At 45.3% G+C, this 18,643-nt stretch overlaps 1 protein-coding gene across 1 annotated transcript in view; it reads left to right on the top strand.

The window, feature by feature from the left end:
* LOC125436936 (CBP80/20-dependent translation initiation factor-like) overlaps positions 1 to 10,031 on the top strand; it is a 65,283-nt gene extending 55,252 nt beyond the window's left edge. The window contains exons 2-4 of the mRNA XM_048504320.1: positions 3,000 to 3,212; positions 5,424 to 5,507; positions 9,951 to 10,031. Coding sequence (XP_048360277.1) covers positions 3,033 to 3,212; positions 5,424 to 5,507; positions 9,951 to 10,031 — 345 coding nt within the window. The 5' untranslated portion in view covers positions 3,000 to 3,032. The remainder of the gene's footprint in view (positions 1 to 2,999; positions 3,213 to 5,423; positions 5,508 to 9,950) is intronic.
* The last annotated feature ends 8,612 nt before the right edge of the window (positions 10,032 to 18,643 follow it).

Consider the following 18,643-nt stretch of genomic DNA (forward strand, 5'->3'; position numbering starts at 1 on the left):
AGATATGGCCATCATCTTTATGCCCTGTTTGTAGCTCTCCAGAGACATCTGACTGGCCTAGGGAGGGCGGAGTTTGGGAAGGGGAAGGACCTCAGCAGTAACATAGAATCATAGAGTACGAAGGGGCGATGCAGACCATCTAGCCCAGGGGTCTGCAACCTGCATCTCTCCAAATGTTCATGGACTACAATTCCCATCAGCCCCCGCCAGCATGGCCAATTGGCAGGGGCTGATGGGATTTGTAGTCCATGAACATCTGGAGAGCCACAGGTTGCAGACCCCTGATCTAGCCCAACCCCCTGTTAGGGATTAACCTAAAACATCCCTAACAAGGGTTCATCCAACCACGACCAGTGTGGGGGGAGGGGCAGATCCCCATTTTCCGAGGCAGCCAATTCCACTGCTGAACTACTGAGATATGCACAGTAATGGACTAACTAGTCACAACAGACATGCATTTCTAAAGTATGCAAAAAGAAAAACATTGAATTAAAAATAAGGTTATATTATAATTTATAACCACACTGACCTCATATACCTGTGTTAAGCAAAGTGTCTTGGTTAAGCACAGAGCGTCTTTACGGGGAAAAACCAAATAATCATATCTGAAAAAAATCTCAATGTGCATGGAAAATGCAAAATTTGCCAGGACAAAATGTCTCTTATCATGTTTGTGGCAATTTCAAAAACTAAACACCCTGGGAAGGTTAGCCCGAGGCTGAAACCCGGGTTTCAGGCTTTGTTTTAGCCTTGTAATAACTTCTAAGGCTCAAAAGGAGATTCATAATTTGAAATTTTTAATATTATTATTATTATTAATAATTAAATTTAGTATACCGCCCTATCCCCGAAGGGCTCAGGGCGGTATACAGATAAAAATATATGATTATTTGAATTTTTCCTGTAGAGTATAATACGCAACATGCGTCCAGGTTTAATGGGGTGAATTTTTGGTTGTGGTATGAAGTGAACACAGCTGTTATACTTATTGCTGAATGCCGGAGACCAAGGTGGTTATAATATAACTTTATTTTGGATTCAGCGTTTTTGTTTCTCCACATTTCAGAAATTCATGGTCTGTTGTGACCTATCGTTGCGACTCGTGTATTCTGCACAACTCCAGCTTTTTGCGAACTGCTGAGATACGGCAAATCTTGCACCCAACAGGTAGTTCCAGATCATCAGTATTCCCATGAGCAAAAACACTGAAACTTCGGCTGCATGTGGACACTGAACTGTTCGCAGTTGCTGTTTGAGTCAGCAGTTCATTCCCTGTTAATTATTTACCCTTCCATCACACGCACCCCCACTAGGTTATTCATGTCCCCGTATGTCACGCCCGGGTCGGCATTGTCTGTCTGTCAGTTCTGCACTAAGAGATGTAATGAGTGGCTGGCTTTTTATGGCCACTTTCTATTGTGGTCGGGCAGCAAGACTTACAATAGGGCCGGGCTTTCATGTCGAGGTTAAGCAAAACCTTTGTCTTCTCTGCTTTCTTTGGGGATCTGGCTGAAACGTTGGAAGCAGAAGCTGGAATTTCTATACGCTCTTCCCGATGAACTGCGAAAGGGACCCCTACCTTTCTCTCCCCCCCCCCCCCCCCCGATTCTGGCATTTGACAATCTTCCTTGTGTAAAAACTAGGTAACTGGCAGTGGCATGGGAGGTTAAGAGCTCGTGTATCTAATCTGGAGGAACCGGGTTTGATTCCCGGCTCTGCCACCTGAGCTGTGGAGGCTTATCTGGGGAATTCAGATTAGCCTGTGCACTCCCACACACGCCAGCTGGGTGACCTTGGGCAAGTCACAGCTTCTTGGAGCTCTCTCAGCCCCACCCACCTCACAGGGTGTTGTTTGTTGTATGAGGAAGGGAACAGGAGAGATTATCAACCCACTTTAGGTCTCCTGCAGGAGAGGGGGATATCAAATCAAACTCCTCCTCTCCTCCACTCCTCCTCATTCCCTCCTCCTCCTCCTCCTCCTCCTCCTCCTCCTCCTCCTCCTCTTCTTCTTCTTCTTCTTCTTCTTCTTCTTCTTCTTCTTCTTCTTCTTCTTCTTCTTCTTCTTCTTCTTCTTCTTCTTCTTCTTCTTCTTCTTCTTCTTCTTCTTCTTCTTCTTCTTCTTCTTCTTCTTCTTCTTCTTCTTCTTCTTCTTCTTCTTCTTCTTCTTCTGTTATCTTTGTACCACTGGATCCGAAGCATCATGTTAACTAGTAGTATGGGCCTTCTAGAGACCAAGCCTGTGTAGGAGCGGTGGATTCTAATCTGGAGAAGTGGGTTTGATTCCCTATCCCTCCATATGAGTGGTGGACTCTTACGTAGTGGACTGGATTTGTTTCCCTGTCCCCCACATGAAGCTTGCTGGGTGACCTTGGGCCACCAACAGTTAAGAGCAGGTGGATTCTAATCTGGAGAACTGGGTTTGATTCCCCACTCCTCCACCTGAGTGGCAGAGGCTTATCTGGTGAACCAGATGTGTTTCCACACTCCTACATTTGTGTTGGGTGACCTTGGACTAGTCACAGTTCTTTGGAACTCTCTCAACACCTCCTACCTCACGAGGTGTCTGTTGTAGAGAGAGAAAGGGAAAGGAGCTTGTAAGCCACCTTGAGTTTCCTTGCAGGAGAGAAAGGTGGGATATCAATCCAAAATCATCACCATCATCTTCTTTCTGCTTTTCTTTGCAACCATGAGGACTAGAAACCCATATCGTTTAACTGGAAGCTTGGAAATCCTTCGTGACTGTTAAACGTTGCTTGTGGAATGATATTTTGCTCTCTGTGGCTTGGATGCAGTTACCTAGGGTACAGTATTGGCTTCAAGTAAATCTGGCACGCGCTCAGTACAGCAACAGTCGATGGGTGTTTGTTGGGCAGCTATACCCAATGAGATTTTCTAAGCCAATAAGGAAAATGACTTAAAATTGAGAAAGGTGTGTACAACTTTGTGAACCTCTCTAGCTTGTCCCTCAAACTGCGTCTTCGTCCTTTTTTCCGCTCCAGGCTGCACCCGCTCTTGGTTCGTTTCCGCAAGTGATGGAAAATTCGTCCGTGGCTTCTGCCTCGTCTGAGGCCGGGAGCAGCCGTTCGCAGGAGATCGAGGAGCTGGAAAGGTTCATCGACAGCTACGTTTTGGAATATCAAGTCCAAGGCTTGCTGACCGACAAGACGGAGGGGGACGGGGAGAGCGAGAAAACGCAGTCGAATGTCTCGCAGGTTGGTACAGGAAGGCGACTTGCAGCATGGTGTGCTTTATACAGGGATAACGCAGCTACCAAATAGTTCATTTAAACAAAGAAGGAGTCGGCAGCGTTCTGGTCAAGAAAGGATTGGTCTGCTAGCTGGAAAAATATTGTCGAATAAGGATCAAGTGGTTTTTTTTTTCAGCATTTTACTCAGAATGACCCCTCCCAAATCTTTTCCGTTTCTGTTGTTTGTATTGTTCTTACAGTGGCAATGGTGTAGTGGCTAAGCAGCAGTGGCGTAGTGGCTAAGAGCAGGTGCATTCTGATCTGGAGGAACCGGGTTTGATTCCCAGCTCTGCCGCCTGAGCTGTGGAGGCTTATCTGGGGAATTCAGGTTAGCCTGTGCACTCCGACACACGCCAGCTGGGTGACCTTGGGCTAGTCACAGCTTTTCAGAGCTCTCTCAGCCCCACCCACCTCACAGGGTGTTTGTTGTGAGGGGGGAAGGGCAAGGAGATTGTAAACCCCTTTGAGTCTCCTGTAGGAGAGAAAGGGGGGATATAAATCCAAACTCCTCCTCCTCCTCCTCCTCCTCCTCCTCTTCTTCTTCTTCTTCTTCTTTCTTTCTTTTCATGTTATTAAAAACTTTAAAATCTCAAAAAGAGAGAGAGAAGGTTTCAGGTTCAATCCCTGGCATAGGAAAGAACCAAAAGGTTAAGATAAAATTGGGCCTTTTAAATTGCTGTATAGTACATCAGTCATGTAGAGTTTCAAGTCATAATCGCTACTTCTGACTTGAAACTTCACATGTCTGAGGTACTGTAGGACACCATTCTTCCAGAATTGGGCCTGACTGAAAATACTGGCATACCATTTCATACCTTTTGACAGAACAATGGCTCCATATTGAAGACCTGGGTTTAAATGGTGCTAAACTTTTCAATTTTTTGTTAATATTCTACCATTTTGTCAGATTGTAATATTTAGTAGCATTATTTTTGACCACTGAAGAAGACCCGTGGGCCGAACCGAAACACGTTTGGGTCTAAAAAAGTTGCATAAGGCTTTGTGTGTTGTGTTGTGATTTTCATTGAGGTATGTTTGGGAGCCTATTTAGGGCCTTTTAATATTTTGATTTTAATTTGAATGAATACACGTGTATTTTTGCTATATAGCAATTTAAAAGGCTTGATTTTATCTAACCTTTTGATTCTTTCCTCTCGTATTGAGGTTAAGTTTTTGACCCTTTTTCTGTTGGCATCAATCCCTGGCATTTCCAGTTCAAAGGCTCAGGCCATATGTGGTATAGAAGGCCTCAACTTCAGACCATGGAGAGTCACTGCTAGGCCGTTTCTGCACGGTCCAAATATCCCAGGATGGGCAAGTGAAATATCCCAGTTCGTGCAAGTTTTCTGCCCAGTTCCCAGTGCTAAAGCGGGCCTGCCCCAGTGTTACCCCATGATATTTCCCAAATTGGCAATTCTTTTCAAATATCCTAGGGTGACCCTGTTGCCATGCAAACACCACGGGAGCAGAAGAAGAAGAAGAAGAGTTTGGATTTATATCCCCCCTTTCTCTCCTGCAGGAGACTCAAAGGGGCTTACAATCTCCTTGCCCTTCCCCCCTCACAACAAACACTCTGTGAGGTGGGTGGGGCTGAGAGAGCTCCAAGAAACTGTGACTTGCCCAAGGTCACCCAGCTGGCGTGTGTGGGAGTGTACAGGCTAATCTGAATTCCCCAGATAAGCCTCCACAGCTCAGGCGGCAGAGCTGGGAATCAAACCAGAGCCCTTCGGGGGAAGGGCGGTATACAAGGCTAATTATAAATAAATAAATAAATATAAATAAATAAATAAACCCGGTTCCTCCAGATTAGATACATGAGCTCTTAACCTCCTACGCCACTGCTGCAGATTATTGTTCCTGCCTCTCGACCAATCAAGAGGTTTCAGTATCTGGGGATGCACTTGCGATGTCAATACAAAAGGCCCCGGCTCGTGCAGAACAAACTGGAGTATTGCCTCCTGGTCCTAACTCAGCTTCTGGAAAGAAACAGGCGGTCATGCAGAGGGGGAGACCGGGATAAAATAGAGCCAAGTTAAAGAAAATCTGATGGTGCACAGGTATAATTTTGCCGTGCAGAAATGACCCTAATCAGAGGAAACGCTACTGGCTTTGATGAACCGATGGCCTGATCGCGCGAAGGCAGCTTCTGATGTTCCCTCAATGCCTTTCTTTGCAGTGGACGGCCGACTGTAATGAACAGATCGAGGGGAACAGCTCCACCTCCAGAGGCAAAGGGTCCAGACCTCACAATCAAAACCAGGTAAGTAAAGCACCACTCCCTTAGTCGGGAGCTTGGCCTTCCCCCAGCCTCAGGTTTTCGGGTCCCAACTGTCCAAGTCCTGGGTCCCGGGGTCACTAACAGGAAGATTTTTTTCCAGGAAGACCTTTTCCAGCAAGCAAGGTGTTGGGTTCGTGTTGACAGTTGCTCGATCCTGCCCACCCCCCAAAAAAACACTTGAATTTCCAGCTTCAACATTTTGGCGCTTTACAGGTGTCAAGGATAAATGCTCCTGCCATACAGAAAGGTTTGGACGGTGCATAACGAAGAGGCAGAAGCAGCTGGCAGCCCTGGGCAAAGAGCCCTGAGTTGGATCGCCCCATGGTGAGCCACTCTACCGACCAAAAGTAGTTTTATCTTCCAAAAGCACCAAGGCATTTTATCTTGTGCAGGGGTGCGAAGTTCTTTAGACATGTATGCTAAGCACCAAACATATGGGCAAGCATGCTCAGCAGCAGACTCAGAAATCCCTAGACACAGTTGGTGACATTTGGTTCTTATGCTGCTACTCCCAAGTTTGGTGATGGACTCCCCAAAGTGCCTAGGAGTCCACAGTAAAGGTCCCAAAGGGAGTGCCCATGATCAGGTTTGGAACACAAAATTTCACCTGCTACAGACTAACTTACATCATGGGTTTTGACAGGTGTTTTTTGGGATCCCTGAACCAGGTGCTTCACCAAACGGGGTATCAAACATTGGGGGGGGGGTGCTAAGGACAGTCTCATACAAGATGCAACAGAGCCTACATTTTTATTCGCTAGCCTGACAGCTGCTAAAGCCCTGCTGGGCAGATGACAACAATGGAGAGAAACCACTAAAATACTTAAAACAAAGCTTCAACATTTTTGATACTACAAGCGTGAAGGTGGTGCCCTGGGCAGATGCTACTCCTTGCCACAATGGGCATTCGCCCTGGGATCGAGGGCAGGGGGTGAAGAGATTATGTTCAGCACCTGTGATAGCCGTGTTGGTGTGGAAAGCTGACCCTGCCTCTCTGGTATGTTAATGAACCTTTCTCTGTATACTCTTGCTTCCCTTTGATGCTTACAACTGCAGCTAACTAGAGACAACCCTGGCGCCTTCCCAGCTGGGGAGGGTGGCAGGTGGCTGGGGATTATTGCTGGGCTGGCCTTGAGATGCTCCACTCCCAAACATTCCTTGTTTCCGACACATCTTTCTCACATTCTCTGAGGCTTCTTCCGCACATGCTGAATAATGCACTTTCAAACTGCTTTCAGTGCTCTTTGAAGTTGTGTGGAATAGCAAAATCCACTTGCAAACAGTTGTGAAAGTGTTTTGAAAACGCATTGTTTTGCGTGTGCGGAAGGGGCCTGAGAATCCAGGAGGGGGATTCCTGGCGGGAATTCTAGAGGATAAAGACAACCGTGTTTCTGTAGCCCAGCAGGACTGGCTTTGCCAAAGCCACTTGTGGGATCAATAAAGACGTCTGACTCGACATCATGAGTCCGCTTATTGTCTCCAGTCCCGAGACCTGACATGAGGAAGCAATCTTTAAATGACTTCTGCAATTCGTGGGTGCCCCGTCAGGAATGGTCCTATGGCAGATCTCCTAACATGGCCACTGGAAGTAGGCAGCAGCTAATTTTGAAGGCCCGCGCTTCCTCCCTCTCTTGCCCCCCTCCCTGGCTTGGAAATCTGCTCTCTTAGCTTGGCCTACATCTTTCCTTTTTTTAAAAAGGGAGCTTCCATGGAAGCAAACAGTTTTGGCCCATAAGGTCCATGTGCCGCTGCCGTTCATCTGAAGATTTACCTCTCTGCATCCCTTCCCATAGAACGGTTTGCTCTGCTGTTTCTACGGCATTGTCTGTAGTTAGATGAGTTTAGTAGAGTTGCTTGCCCAGAGGAGTGCAAAGGGCTCTCTCTTATTTATTTACGTATGTATTTGCTGAGCCCTCCGGGGGAGGGCGGTATATAAACCTGACCGACCGACCGACCGACAGACAGACAGACAGACAGACAGACAGACAGATAAATAAATAAATAAAATATTTGTTAGCAGTCTTGCTCACTTCCAGACCTCAAGACGCTTTACAGTACAATACAATACTACAACCTTTATCAGGCATATTAAAATAGGCTCCAGAGCGTTACAGACATTTCTGAAGTACAAATCAAAAGTACATTCAAAACACAGACAGATTAACTGTATCTAGCATTGGACATTACTTAGAAAGTTCTGTCACTTGTAAAATAAATTTTGCTACTTTTTCCAAGAGCACGGCCTCTGTATTATTTAACAAAAGCTCCACCACAGAGTTGTCAGAGTCTCCTTCAGGTTTGTCTAAGACCAGCCCAGGGGAGAAATTCCTAATACCCACATATCTCGGACAGTCAAGTATCATATATAAATAAAATACAGAGTACAGAAAAGTGCATAAAACCAAAATCTGAAATCACAGTGTAGGTGTGCGGTAATCAAATACAGCCCTGAATAAAACCATCTTCAGCTGACCCCTAGAGAATTAAAGTGAGGAGGTGGGATGCACCCCCTCCCGGGAAGCAGTTCCGAATGGCTGTCTCCAAAAAGACTGTAATAAGAGATTCCTTCTCGCATCCTATTAGTATCTGTACTAAACAATTTTCAAGGCTTTCCCTGTGCAAAAGTGACCAGCAGCAACTTTCTCCAGGATTTACCTTATCAAAAGAGATTTACAGTCTTAAATTCTAGTTACACAAAAGTGTACAGGGCAGGGTTTGGTTCTCTGAACTGTTAACCAGCAGACAGAACACCTGTATAAACTTTTTGTCTTTCATTGGGAAAAACAAAGATTATTTTGATTGAGCAAGAAAGAAAAAAATAGGCATGAAAAATTTACCTTGCAGTCACTGTAAGGATCAATGCTAAAATTGTCAAATGTTCCAAACACTGTTTAATCATATTATAACAAGTAATAGTTTTAAAAAGCAAATCATGTTTTACCTTTTTTTCCCCCTCAATGCCTTCAGAGATTATCCAAAGAGCCTAAATTACCCTAAAATCTCACCTAGAGATATCACCTATTCTTTTGATTGTGTATCCCTGCATGGCAGAGAGTTGGACTTGATGGCCCTTGTGGTCTCTTTCAACTTTGAGATTCTGTGATTCTTCTGAGACTTCCAACCAGAGAAATCTGATACGTTTGTCGCAAGAGTGCATATTGCTAGAAAAATATTAGTCTTATCTTTCTCTAAATCTGATTTTGTACATGCGGTTATATTTAGATATCTGACTGGTTATAACTAAATGCGAGGCAACATAAATGCAAATAAGCCTATCAGCAGGTGCATATGAGGTACATCTGATGTAGCAAGATGAGATGGCCAATCTCGATTTAAATGCAATTAATCTAACTTTTTAATGTTTTTCCACTAACTGTTCAAGATGAAGGTAGGTCCGAGCGACAGAGTTCATTTTCAGTTAAAATATGTGCGAACTCTCAGTCAATTTGCAAATACAGCAACCGAACCGGAATGGTATCATTGCTACTTTTACAAAGGCTCGCTTGTATACTGACCAAATGAGCTTCTTTGATTCATGGGAGAGTCAGAAGGTCCTTTTCTTGCAATCTTACTTCCTCAGCAGGAACATATGTGAGAAGGTGGAGCTTTAGATACCCCTGGTCATTGCATTTCAAAAGATGGAACTTTCCCTGGAGCCATCTTGCCATTGGCTGGCATAGTGCGGGCTGTGTTTGGGAAGGGAGTGTCTGGGTGTTTCATTCTGGTTTCAATGGGTGTTTTCAATAGCTCTAAGGTCGATTCCGCACTTGCGTTATCGACCTAAGTTCAAGGTGATGATTAAGGCGACCCTAGAAGTTCTCCCGCATAACCACTGGGATGCGGCCATTGGTTTTGTACCAGCTTCACCCCGTGTAACGGTCAAATTTCTGACTCCAGTTGGGAACTACTACTTTTCAGGGAACCATGCTCGAACTCAGCTCGATTCCAGTAAAGTCTTGGAAGATCTCTGGATTGCCCAGGAGTTCCCCCAGATCAAATGAAATCATAGCTTCGGAGTGTTTCAGGCATCACGATACGAAGCTGTGCCAATCGAAAGCGAGCGCCACCTTCATCACCTCCATTTCACTGTGGCGAGTTTTGAAAAATAACGTGTATGGGGATAGACGGAATATGGCTGTAGAACAGTAGCCAATCGGAATGGAGCGACGAAGAGGCACAGGATGATCCTGCCCTCCGAGCTGGGATCAAGCTGGTTGCAGTGGGGAACAGCAATGGCTTCAACCTAGGTCAGTACCCTTCTCAGGGAACTGGGTCGAACCTATTTTACTCATGTGCGGAATCACCCTAAGTGGATTTGTCCATGTTTTATCATGTCTTCTGCTCTGACATGCTATAGGATGCTTTGAGCCGTAGGAGAAAGGCGTGATATTTTTTCCCCCGATTGTATCCCGTCCTCCCCCTTAGGGTTCAGGGCAGCAAACAACAACAATCGTAAACAGCCAAAACATCCATAATCATAGTATCACAAATAAGCAGCATGAATAAACAACAGATGGCGACTCCCCCCTTCTGTACCCAAAACTACAAAAAATATAATCCCAAAACTGAAACCCTCAAACAGTTTACAGCAGCATTAGTACAATAAACCTAGCCTAATGACTAACCTAAAATTCAACATCAAATCACTACGCTAACACTAGCTCTACAAAAACTACAGGCAATGCAGGCAATATAAATACTTTCAGTACATAAATGCAGTTGTTGGAAAGTAACTTAAAGGCGGAATTAATTTCATGTTTCGGAATTTGTCCATAACAGGAATTCCCCTCAGAATATCCCATTACGATTAGAACTTCCTGTATCATAGAAAAGGACAGAATTCTAATTCTTTCCTTTGATTGTCCGTTGGTATTCTCTGGTTGGAGGTATGCATTCAGGTATGCATTCAGAATATATTATCGTTAGAGGGAGTATGCATGGTAGCAGGTATTTATATTCATTAATTTTATGTATTTAAGGTTTTCTAGTTTGTCCTGACTAGACAGGCCAGGCAAGTGCAATCTTGGCAAACCTGAGAAGGTAAACTGGGTTGGCCTTGATAATTATTTGGATGGGAAGCCACCAAGAAGGGAAGAATTTGGATTTATACCCCCCCTCCTCTCCTGTAAGGAGACTCAAAGGGGTTTACAATCTCCTTTCCCTTCCCCCCCCCAACAAACACCCTGTGAAGTGGGTGGGGCTGGGAGAGCTCCAAAGAACTAGCCCAAGGTCACCCAGCTGGCGTGTGTTGGAGTGCACAGGCTAATCTGGTTTCCCAGATTAGAGTGCACCTGCTGTTAACCACTACGCTGCTGCTGCTCCCAAGGAATACCAGAGTTGTTACATGGAAGAAGAAGAGTTTGGTGTTATATCCCCCCTTTCTCTCCTGTCAAAGACTCAAAGGGGCTTACAATCTCCTTGCCCTTCCCCCCTCACAACAAACACCCTGTGAGGTAGGTGGGGCTGAGAGAGCTCTGAGAAGCTGTGACTAGCCCAAGGTCACCCAGCTGGCGTGTGTGGGAGTGCACAGGCTAATCTGAATTCCCCAGATAAGCCTCCACAGCTCAGGCGGCAGAGCTGGGAATCGAACCCGGTTCCTCCAGATCAGAGTGCACCTGCTCTTAGCCACTGCTCTTAACCACTACGCCACTGTTGCCTTGAAGAACATCAGAGGTCCTCATAAGTCTGCTATAACTTGATGGCGAAAAAAAATATTTCTCTTCTCCCTAATAGGAATCCTGAACTTTTTGCAACTCAGAAACAGAATGTAAACAAACTGGGGAGGTGGGGTCTTCCGAGTGACGAGCAGGCCTGTCTTTGTCTCTTACTCAAAGCAGTAGATGTTACAGAGGTTCTCCAGACCCGACTCATTAAAATTTGTAACAACTAGTTTGACCCTCCGGGTTAGCAGATCTTCTGCCCAGCTCCGGGCTGCGACCCTCAAGCTAAGGCCAGATGAAGCTATAATAGGTTACCTGCAAAGAAGCATAGGACTGCCAACAGGTTGGGAAACTGCAGGAGATTTGTATCCCCCCTGGTTTGGGGGTGGAGCCTGGGGTATAATGCCACAGAGCTCACCTTCCAAAGCATCCATTTTCTTCAGGGAAACTGACTTCTCTCGTCTGGAGGCCGCTTGTAATTCTAGGAAATCTCTGGACCCCACCAGGCAGTTGGCAACCCAAGATCTTAGCTTTTCAGCAAGGTGATTTTGCTGAACCTGAGCTGCTAGATAGATAGCATCAACTGAAAAGCTTGGGTGGTGAGAACCGAAAAGGATTGCAAAGAGCTCCAAGTGGCGGACAGCCTATAGGAGGTAAATTAAACGACTTACTTCTGAATTTTTTGTTTACGCTTGTTGCTATGTCGGCGAACCTGCGTGGTGTGAGGGCATGCGTAAAAACAACAAATAGTTGTTGGCGGTATCTTAGCCAATCTATGGCTACCAATCTTGATCCTCCTTGATCTGAAGTTGCAAATGCCTTAGCAGACCAGGTGCTCGGGAGCAGCAGCAACAGCAGAAGGCCATTGCTTTCACATCCTGCATGTGAGCTCCCAAAAGTATCTGGTGGGCCACTGCGAGTAGCAGAGTGCTGGACTAGATGGACTCTAGTCTGATCCAGCTGGCTTGTTCTTATGTTCTAATGAGGTTAATCAGAGATGCAATTATTATTAATTGGAAACTAATAATAATAATAATTTTTAAAAGGCGATTCATTTTCCTTACGCAGAAATGAACTCAGTCCTTGTGATCTGCACTTATTCATCTGCTCAGACTGGGGGTGGGGTGGGGGGTAACACCAAGGATAAAGAATTCGGAGTAACCCCCACATCCTTATCTACAGCAGATATCTGATTTTCAGTAGACCTTTGAATTTTGAGGTGACGTGAAATACTTCTCACAAAGGCACTACTTAAATCCCAAAGCAAAACACGTGAGCCATTTGAAGGGCCGAATTGCTCTCTGGGATGCACAGCAAACATATGTATTTAAGGAGACCCTTGCTGAATCAAAGTAATTGGTCTTATGTTTGAGCAGCCCATTTTTAGCAATGACCAGTCAGATGCTTTTGGATTCTCAGCAGCACAGTATGAAAGCAAAATCCCTTTTTGTTTGTTTACACCAGAGCAATTTTCATTGAAAGGTAACCTCCCTTTGAACCGGGAACTAATAGCTATTAGTAGACTTATCCTCTGTGAGTCACTCTTGTCTTTTTCTAAGGCTGTCCATTCCCTCACTTGGAGGATCTCTGCTCATTGTCACATGGTAACGATGTTTCTGTCAATCAGTATATCTAATTTGCAACATGGCCTTATTTGCGGATACTTAAATCTGTAGACTGGTACCATGAGCAGACAAGACCGAACTTCCTGCAAACGGGAGAAAATCCTCAGGTTGCAGAAAAACCTTTATGTGTGTGTGTGTGTGTGTGTGTGTGTGTGTGTGTGTGTGTGTGTGTGTGTGTGTGTGTGTGTGTGTGTGTGTGTGTGTGTGTGTGTGTATCACATTCAATCTATATTATCATTTTACTGATCTGTGTGCAGAAACCTCTGAAAAGTGGAGGAGTTTGCATTTGTATTCAGAATTGGGAGAAATTACAAAGCAGTAATTTGCATCTTCTTGATGCACAACATGGCTAGTAGAGTTCTCTTTGATTTTTTTTTACACTGAAATAATGAGGCCCTCTGCATTTAAGGATTCTGCAGAGATGCTCACCCATGAAAGTGCTTTGAAAACTAGGATGATCATCTACATTAAAGTATATTGGTATAAATTTGGAATTTATATCTCTTGATGACTTCTTTATCTAAGCTCAGAGTGATCCGGTAGGAGGTAAGCTCTTAGTAGCAGCACTTTTCTTTCACCCAAACCAGGTTTTCTCCCAGAGTTCATAGGGAGAAAGTCAGAAAAGCTAAAATGCAGAACAAACTCAGACTTGCTAGAGAAGTGAAAAACAATAAAAAGTCCATTCATTGCAAAGGGAAGAACAAGGAAATGGTAGATCAGTGTGTGGAGAAGATGGCAAAGTGCTAACAAAATGGAGAATAGGCAGAACCGCTCAGTGCCTTCTTTGTTTCAGTCTTCTCCCACAAGCAAAATGGTGCTCAACCGCACAAGCTGCAAACAGGCAAAACACAGTGACCCACAAGACGAAAAGGGTGCAGCCTCCTTGGGGAGGAATTGGCGCTCAGTGGTGGAGCATCTGCTTGGCATATTGATGGTTCCAGATTCAATCCCTGGCAGACGGTCCCAAGTTCCGTGCTCAACTTGGGTAAAATGGAGCAGGTGATGCAGTAGGGGAAATCCATCACAGAATACATAAAGTGGTAGTATTGGAATACCTGGCTACTTTGAATGAGTTCAAGACTCTAGGGCCTGATGAATTACACACAAGAGTATTTTAAACACTGGCAGATTTTTCTTTGTGGGAAGCTGTGGTCTGGAGGACAGTTATAATTCTAGAACTCCAGGATCCACTTAGCAATTGGTAATCCTAGAGGGAGTGGACTGGTTAGAGATTCCAGGTTAGAGATGCTTTAATGGGCGTCCATCGGGAATTTGTGGGGCCAGAATTTTTTGGAGGGGGAAGGCCACTGGCGTAATGCCCATTGGGCAAGGTGGGCAGCTGCCCAGGGCATCACCTTGTGGGGGGCATCAAAATGTTGGGTTCGTTTTTGGGTATTTTAGTGGTTTTCCATTTTTGGCATGCAGGGGGCGCAGTTTTTAGGCTAGCGGCACCAAAATTCCAGCGTATCATCAGAAGACTGTCCTTATGCTACCCCCCAAGTTTGGTGAGGTTTGGTTCAGGGAGTCCAAAGTTATGGACTCCCAAAGGGGGTGCCCCTATCCCCCATTGTTTCCAATGGGAGCTAATAGGAGATGGGGGCTACAGTTTTGAGGGTCCATAACTTTGGCCCCCCTGAACCAAACTGCACCAAACTTGGGGGGGTATCATTAGGGAAGTCTCCTGATGAGACCCTGAAAGTTTTGAGACTGTGCCTTCAGAAATGTGCCCCTCCCCCCACAGCCTGCAACCCCCATTGACAGCAATGCAGAAAACTCAATGCAGAACAAAGATTCTTGGGCAAATTTCTGGGATGTTCCTGCAGGGGGTGCATTTTTGGATGTATCGGCACCAAAATTTCAGGGTATCATCTGGAGATTATGGCACCCCCCCCCAAGTTTGGTGCAGTTTGGTTCAGGGGGGCCAAAGTTATGGACCCTCAAAACTGTAGCCCCCATCTCCTATTAGCTCCCATTGGAAACAATGGGGGATAGGGGCACCCCCTTTGGGAGTCCATAACTTTGGACTCCTTGAACCAAACCTCACCAAACTTGGGGGGTAGCATAAGGACAGTCTGGGGAATTCAGATTAGCCTGTGCACTCCCACACAGGAAGAGGAAGAGGAAGAGGAAGAAGAGTATTTGCTCCCATATATATTCCAACCGTTTCTGCATTGTCCAGATTTTTTTGTCCTTCCACCCCAATGCTATTACTGCTTGGGCCGCTCTGATCATGAGTTTGAAAAACTTTCTCTTTCTTTGTTCTATTATTATATAATCCAATATGCCTATAAATAATAAATCTATGTTTATCTTTATTTTTACCTTTACATATGTTTCAATATATATTATAACATTTTCCCACAAATGTTTTACTTCTGGACATTCTAGCCACATATGGGTATATATTGCATTGTTATCCCCACAACAGTTTCCACAATAGAGAGAATAATAAAGGACAGTGTTTAAGACAGTATTGTTACGTGTTCCAGACTGAAGGAGAGCGATACTCATCCGGCTGCCGGGAGGGGGAGGAATGAGGCATGCCTGTTTCACTAGTTACAAGCACAACAATAGAAACAGAGTGGCCTATTAACATACAGATCACAACAAGTGCGGGTGTGATCTTGGCGCCACCCAGTTGATGCCAGACCTGGGCGGGAGCCGGGCCTAACAGATAACTCTGTGGGTCTGTGTCCCTCTGCACTGTCCCCCTCATCTTTCCTGGGCCTCTTAGAAGAAGAAGAGGAAGAGGAAGAGGAAGAAGAGGAGTTTGGATTTATATCCCCCCTTTCTCTCCTGCAGGAGACTCAAAGGGGCTGACAATCTCCTTGCCCTTCCCCCCTCACAACTCTGCCCCCCTCACAAGCTCTGCCGCCTAAGCTGTGAGGTAGGTGGGGCTGAGGGAGCTCAGAAGAACTGTGACTAGCCCAAGATCGCCCAGCTGGCATGTGTGGGAGTGCACAGGCTAATCTGAATTCCCCAGATAAGCCTCCACAGCTTAGGCGGCAGAGCTGGGAATCAAACCCGGTTCCTCCAGATTAGATACATGAGCTCTTAACCTCCTACGCCACTGCTGCTCCTTAGCTCACATTCAACTTCCTTGCTATAATGGTCACGCAGTTAGCTTTCCTCCGAGAACCTCGCTTGCCGTTATGTAAACAATGTTATGCTGTCTGCTTCGACCTGTTCCACCTGGCTTGGGAGGAAGCGGGGCTCTTGAGGGAATATCGATACACTGCCTGCCGTGTGTTTTTAGATCTGTCTGTGGATTCCCATGTGCTAATAGCTTTCCAAAGAGCTTCAATAAAGAATATCATGTACTCGTCCTGAGTTCTTCAGTTGATCTTATAGTCACGGGGCATGACAAGAGACCTGGTACCCTAAGAAGGGATCACGTGAACACAGGCCCTGACCATGGAATCCGGCTTCCGCCTCATTGTGATTTGCCGAAGGAAGACGCGTGTAACTGCATCTTTCTGTGTGGGCAATTGGTGGTGTTAATATTTTATTGAACGTGATAAACATTTCAATAGCACTTTCAGAGCCAAGGACAAAAGCTAACCGTTGTGACAACTTCTGATTTCAGAGTCCTCCGCCCGACCCGCCTATTGAATCAACATTTCCCATCAATTTTGAAAAAACGATAAAAAGAGTTTTAACATAATATGGGGGGACATTAAATAAAAAGGAGGTGGCTTTTTTTGCGCACGGGTGAGATTTTAGTAGTAGATGAACATTCAATTAGAGAACAATTCTAGAAACGATAGCCAGATTGCATTGAATTTCCGTGTTTTATCCCTTGTGTAATATGTAATTTGTTCTTTAACGGCCAAAACCCTCTTCAGTCCAATTTGCAATGATAAGCACAGAATGTGATACAGTAAAATAATATGTGTCTCTTTAAGTGATGCCTTGGCAATCTGTCGCTTGATGTGGTTTGGGGGATTTCCATGTTTTGGGATCTCTGGGGTGAAGGGAAGTAGAAGAAGAAGAGTTTAGATTTATACCCCGCCTTTCTCTCCTGTAAGGTGGCTTACAAGTTCCTTCCTCTCCCCACAAAAGACACCAAAAACTGTGACTAGCCCAAGGTCACCCAGCAGGAATGCAGGAGTGCGGAAACACATCTGGTTCACCAGATAAGCCTCTGCCACTCAGGTGGAGGAGTGAAGAATCAAACCCAGTTCTCCAGATTAGAATCCACCTGTTTAACCACTACACCATGCTGACTGAAGTTGGAGTACATTAGATTAAAGTTTCTTTCAGCATTAATGTAACATTGATTCTGTTAGTGACTCTAAATAAGAGGGAATTTCCTGTTAACTGCAGATCAGTAAGTGTGAAATAAATGTAACTTGAGCATCACAGATGACAAAGTCAGGGATATAAGGGTATCCTTCCACAGTATCCAGGGCTGCCAGACACCATCTGTGGGCGGGGCATCCCCTGCCCCACAGCCCTTCCTCCTCCTGCCAATCAGCTGGCCAGCACAGATGCCCAACGGCTGTGAAAGGAGACCTAGGCTGGCAACATGGCAGTGCCACATCTGTTGCGCACTGGAATTTATGTCATCTTGTTACTGGTGACTTGGCTGCTCTGGTATTTGGGCAAAAAGCTCTATGGTATCCACAGAGCTTTCACCCAAAGAACAAACTGTTGCCAGTGATGCAGTGATGTCACTTCTGGGGCACACAGGAAGTGACAGTGCATTGCCAGCAATGTCAACCTAGCCCTGTCTTCACTGCCTGTAAGTTCCTCCCTCTCATGCCTAGCTGTAATCGTGTAATATTGTATCCCTCGTCCTGATCATATCATATAGGAGTCATCTAAAATGTCAGCATGGTGCAGCGGCTTTGAATTTTGAACTAAGCTATGATCAAATCCCCCATGGTGCCTTGGGCCAGTCACTTTCTTTCTGTCACTGCTTAGCTGTATTATTTTATTTGGCTTTATTTTGTTTTATTTGGCTTTATTGTATTTGGCTTTGCTTTGGTTTGCTTCCTATCCAGCCCTTTCCCAGCCAAACCCAAAACCAGGGCAGCTAACACACATAATACTACAACATAACAACATTCCATGTAAAAAAACTAGCAAGCATAAATACTAAAAACATCAAAACTGCAACATCAGTACAAATCCTAAACATGTCGACGACAATTGAATCATTTCAGGTACCATTTCCAGGCCCGCTATCAGTGGTGGCGAACCTTTGGCACTCCAGATGTTATGTGTGATTGGTGTGATTGGTGTTTGGTGTTTGAAATATGCTGCCACAGGAGGTGGTGATGGCCACTAACCTGGATAGCTTTAAAAGGGGCTTGGACAGATTTATGGAGGAGAAGTTGATTTATGGCTACCAATCTTGATCCTCTTTGATCACAGATTGCAAATGCATTAACAGACCAGGTGCTCGGGAGCAACAGCCGCAGAAGGCCATTGCTTTCACCTCCTGCATGTGAGCTCCCAAAGGCACCTGGTGGGCCACTGCGAGTAGCAGAGAGCTGGACTAGATGGACTCTGGTCTGATCCAGCTGGCTTGTTCGTATGTTCTTATGTTCTTATGGACTACAATTCCCATCAGCCCCTGGCTGATGGGAATTGTAGTCCACAACATCTGGGGTGCCAAAGGTTCGCCACCACGGCCCTATATAGTTTTAAAAAGGCTTATCTCCTCACCATAGACTAGTTAACAAATGGGGGGAGGGGAAGAGGGGCAGATCCGGAGACTAGCAGGATGGGAAAAAGACTGTGGCTGCCTCGGCCAAAGGCCCAATGGAACATCTCTGTCTTGGAGCTCTGGGGTCAGCTGATAGAGAGTTCCACCAGGCTGGAACCA

This window comes from Sphaerodactylus townsendi, linkage group LG07 (genome assembly GCF_021028975.2).
Source record: "Sphaerodactylus townsendi isolate TG3544 linkage group LG07, MPM_Stown_v2.3, whole genome shotgun sequence".
Classification (NCBI taxonomy): domain Eukaryota; kingdom Metazoa; phylum Chordata; class Lepidosauria; order Squamata; family Sphaerodactylidae; genus Sphaerodactylus; species Sphaerodactylus townsendi.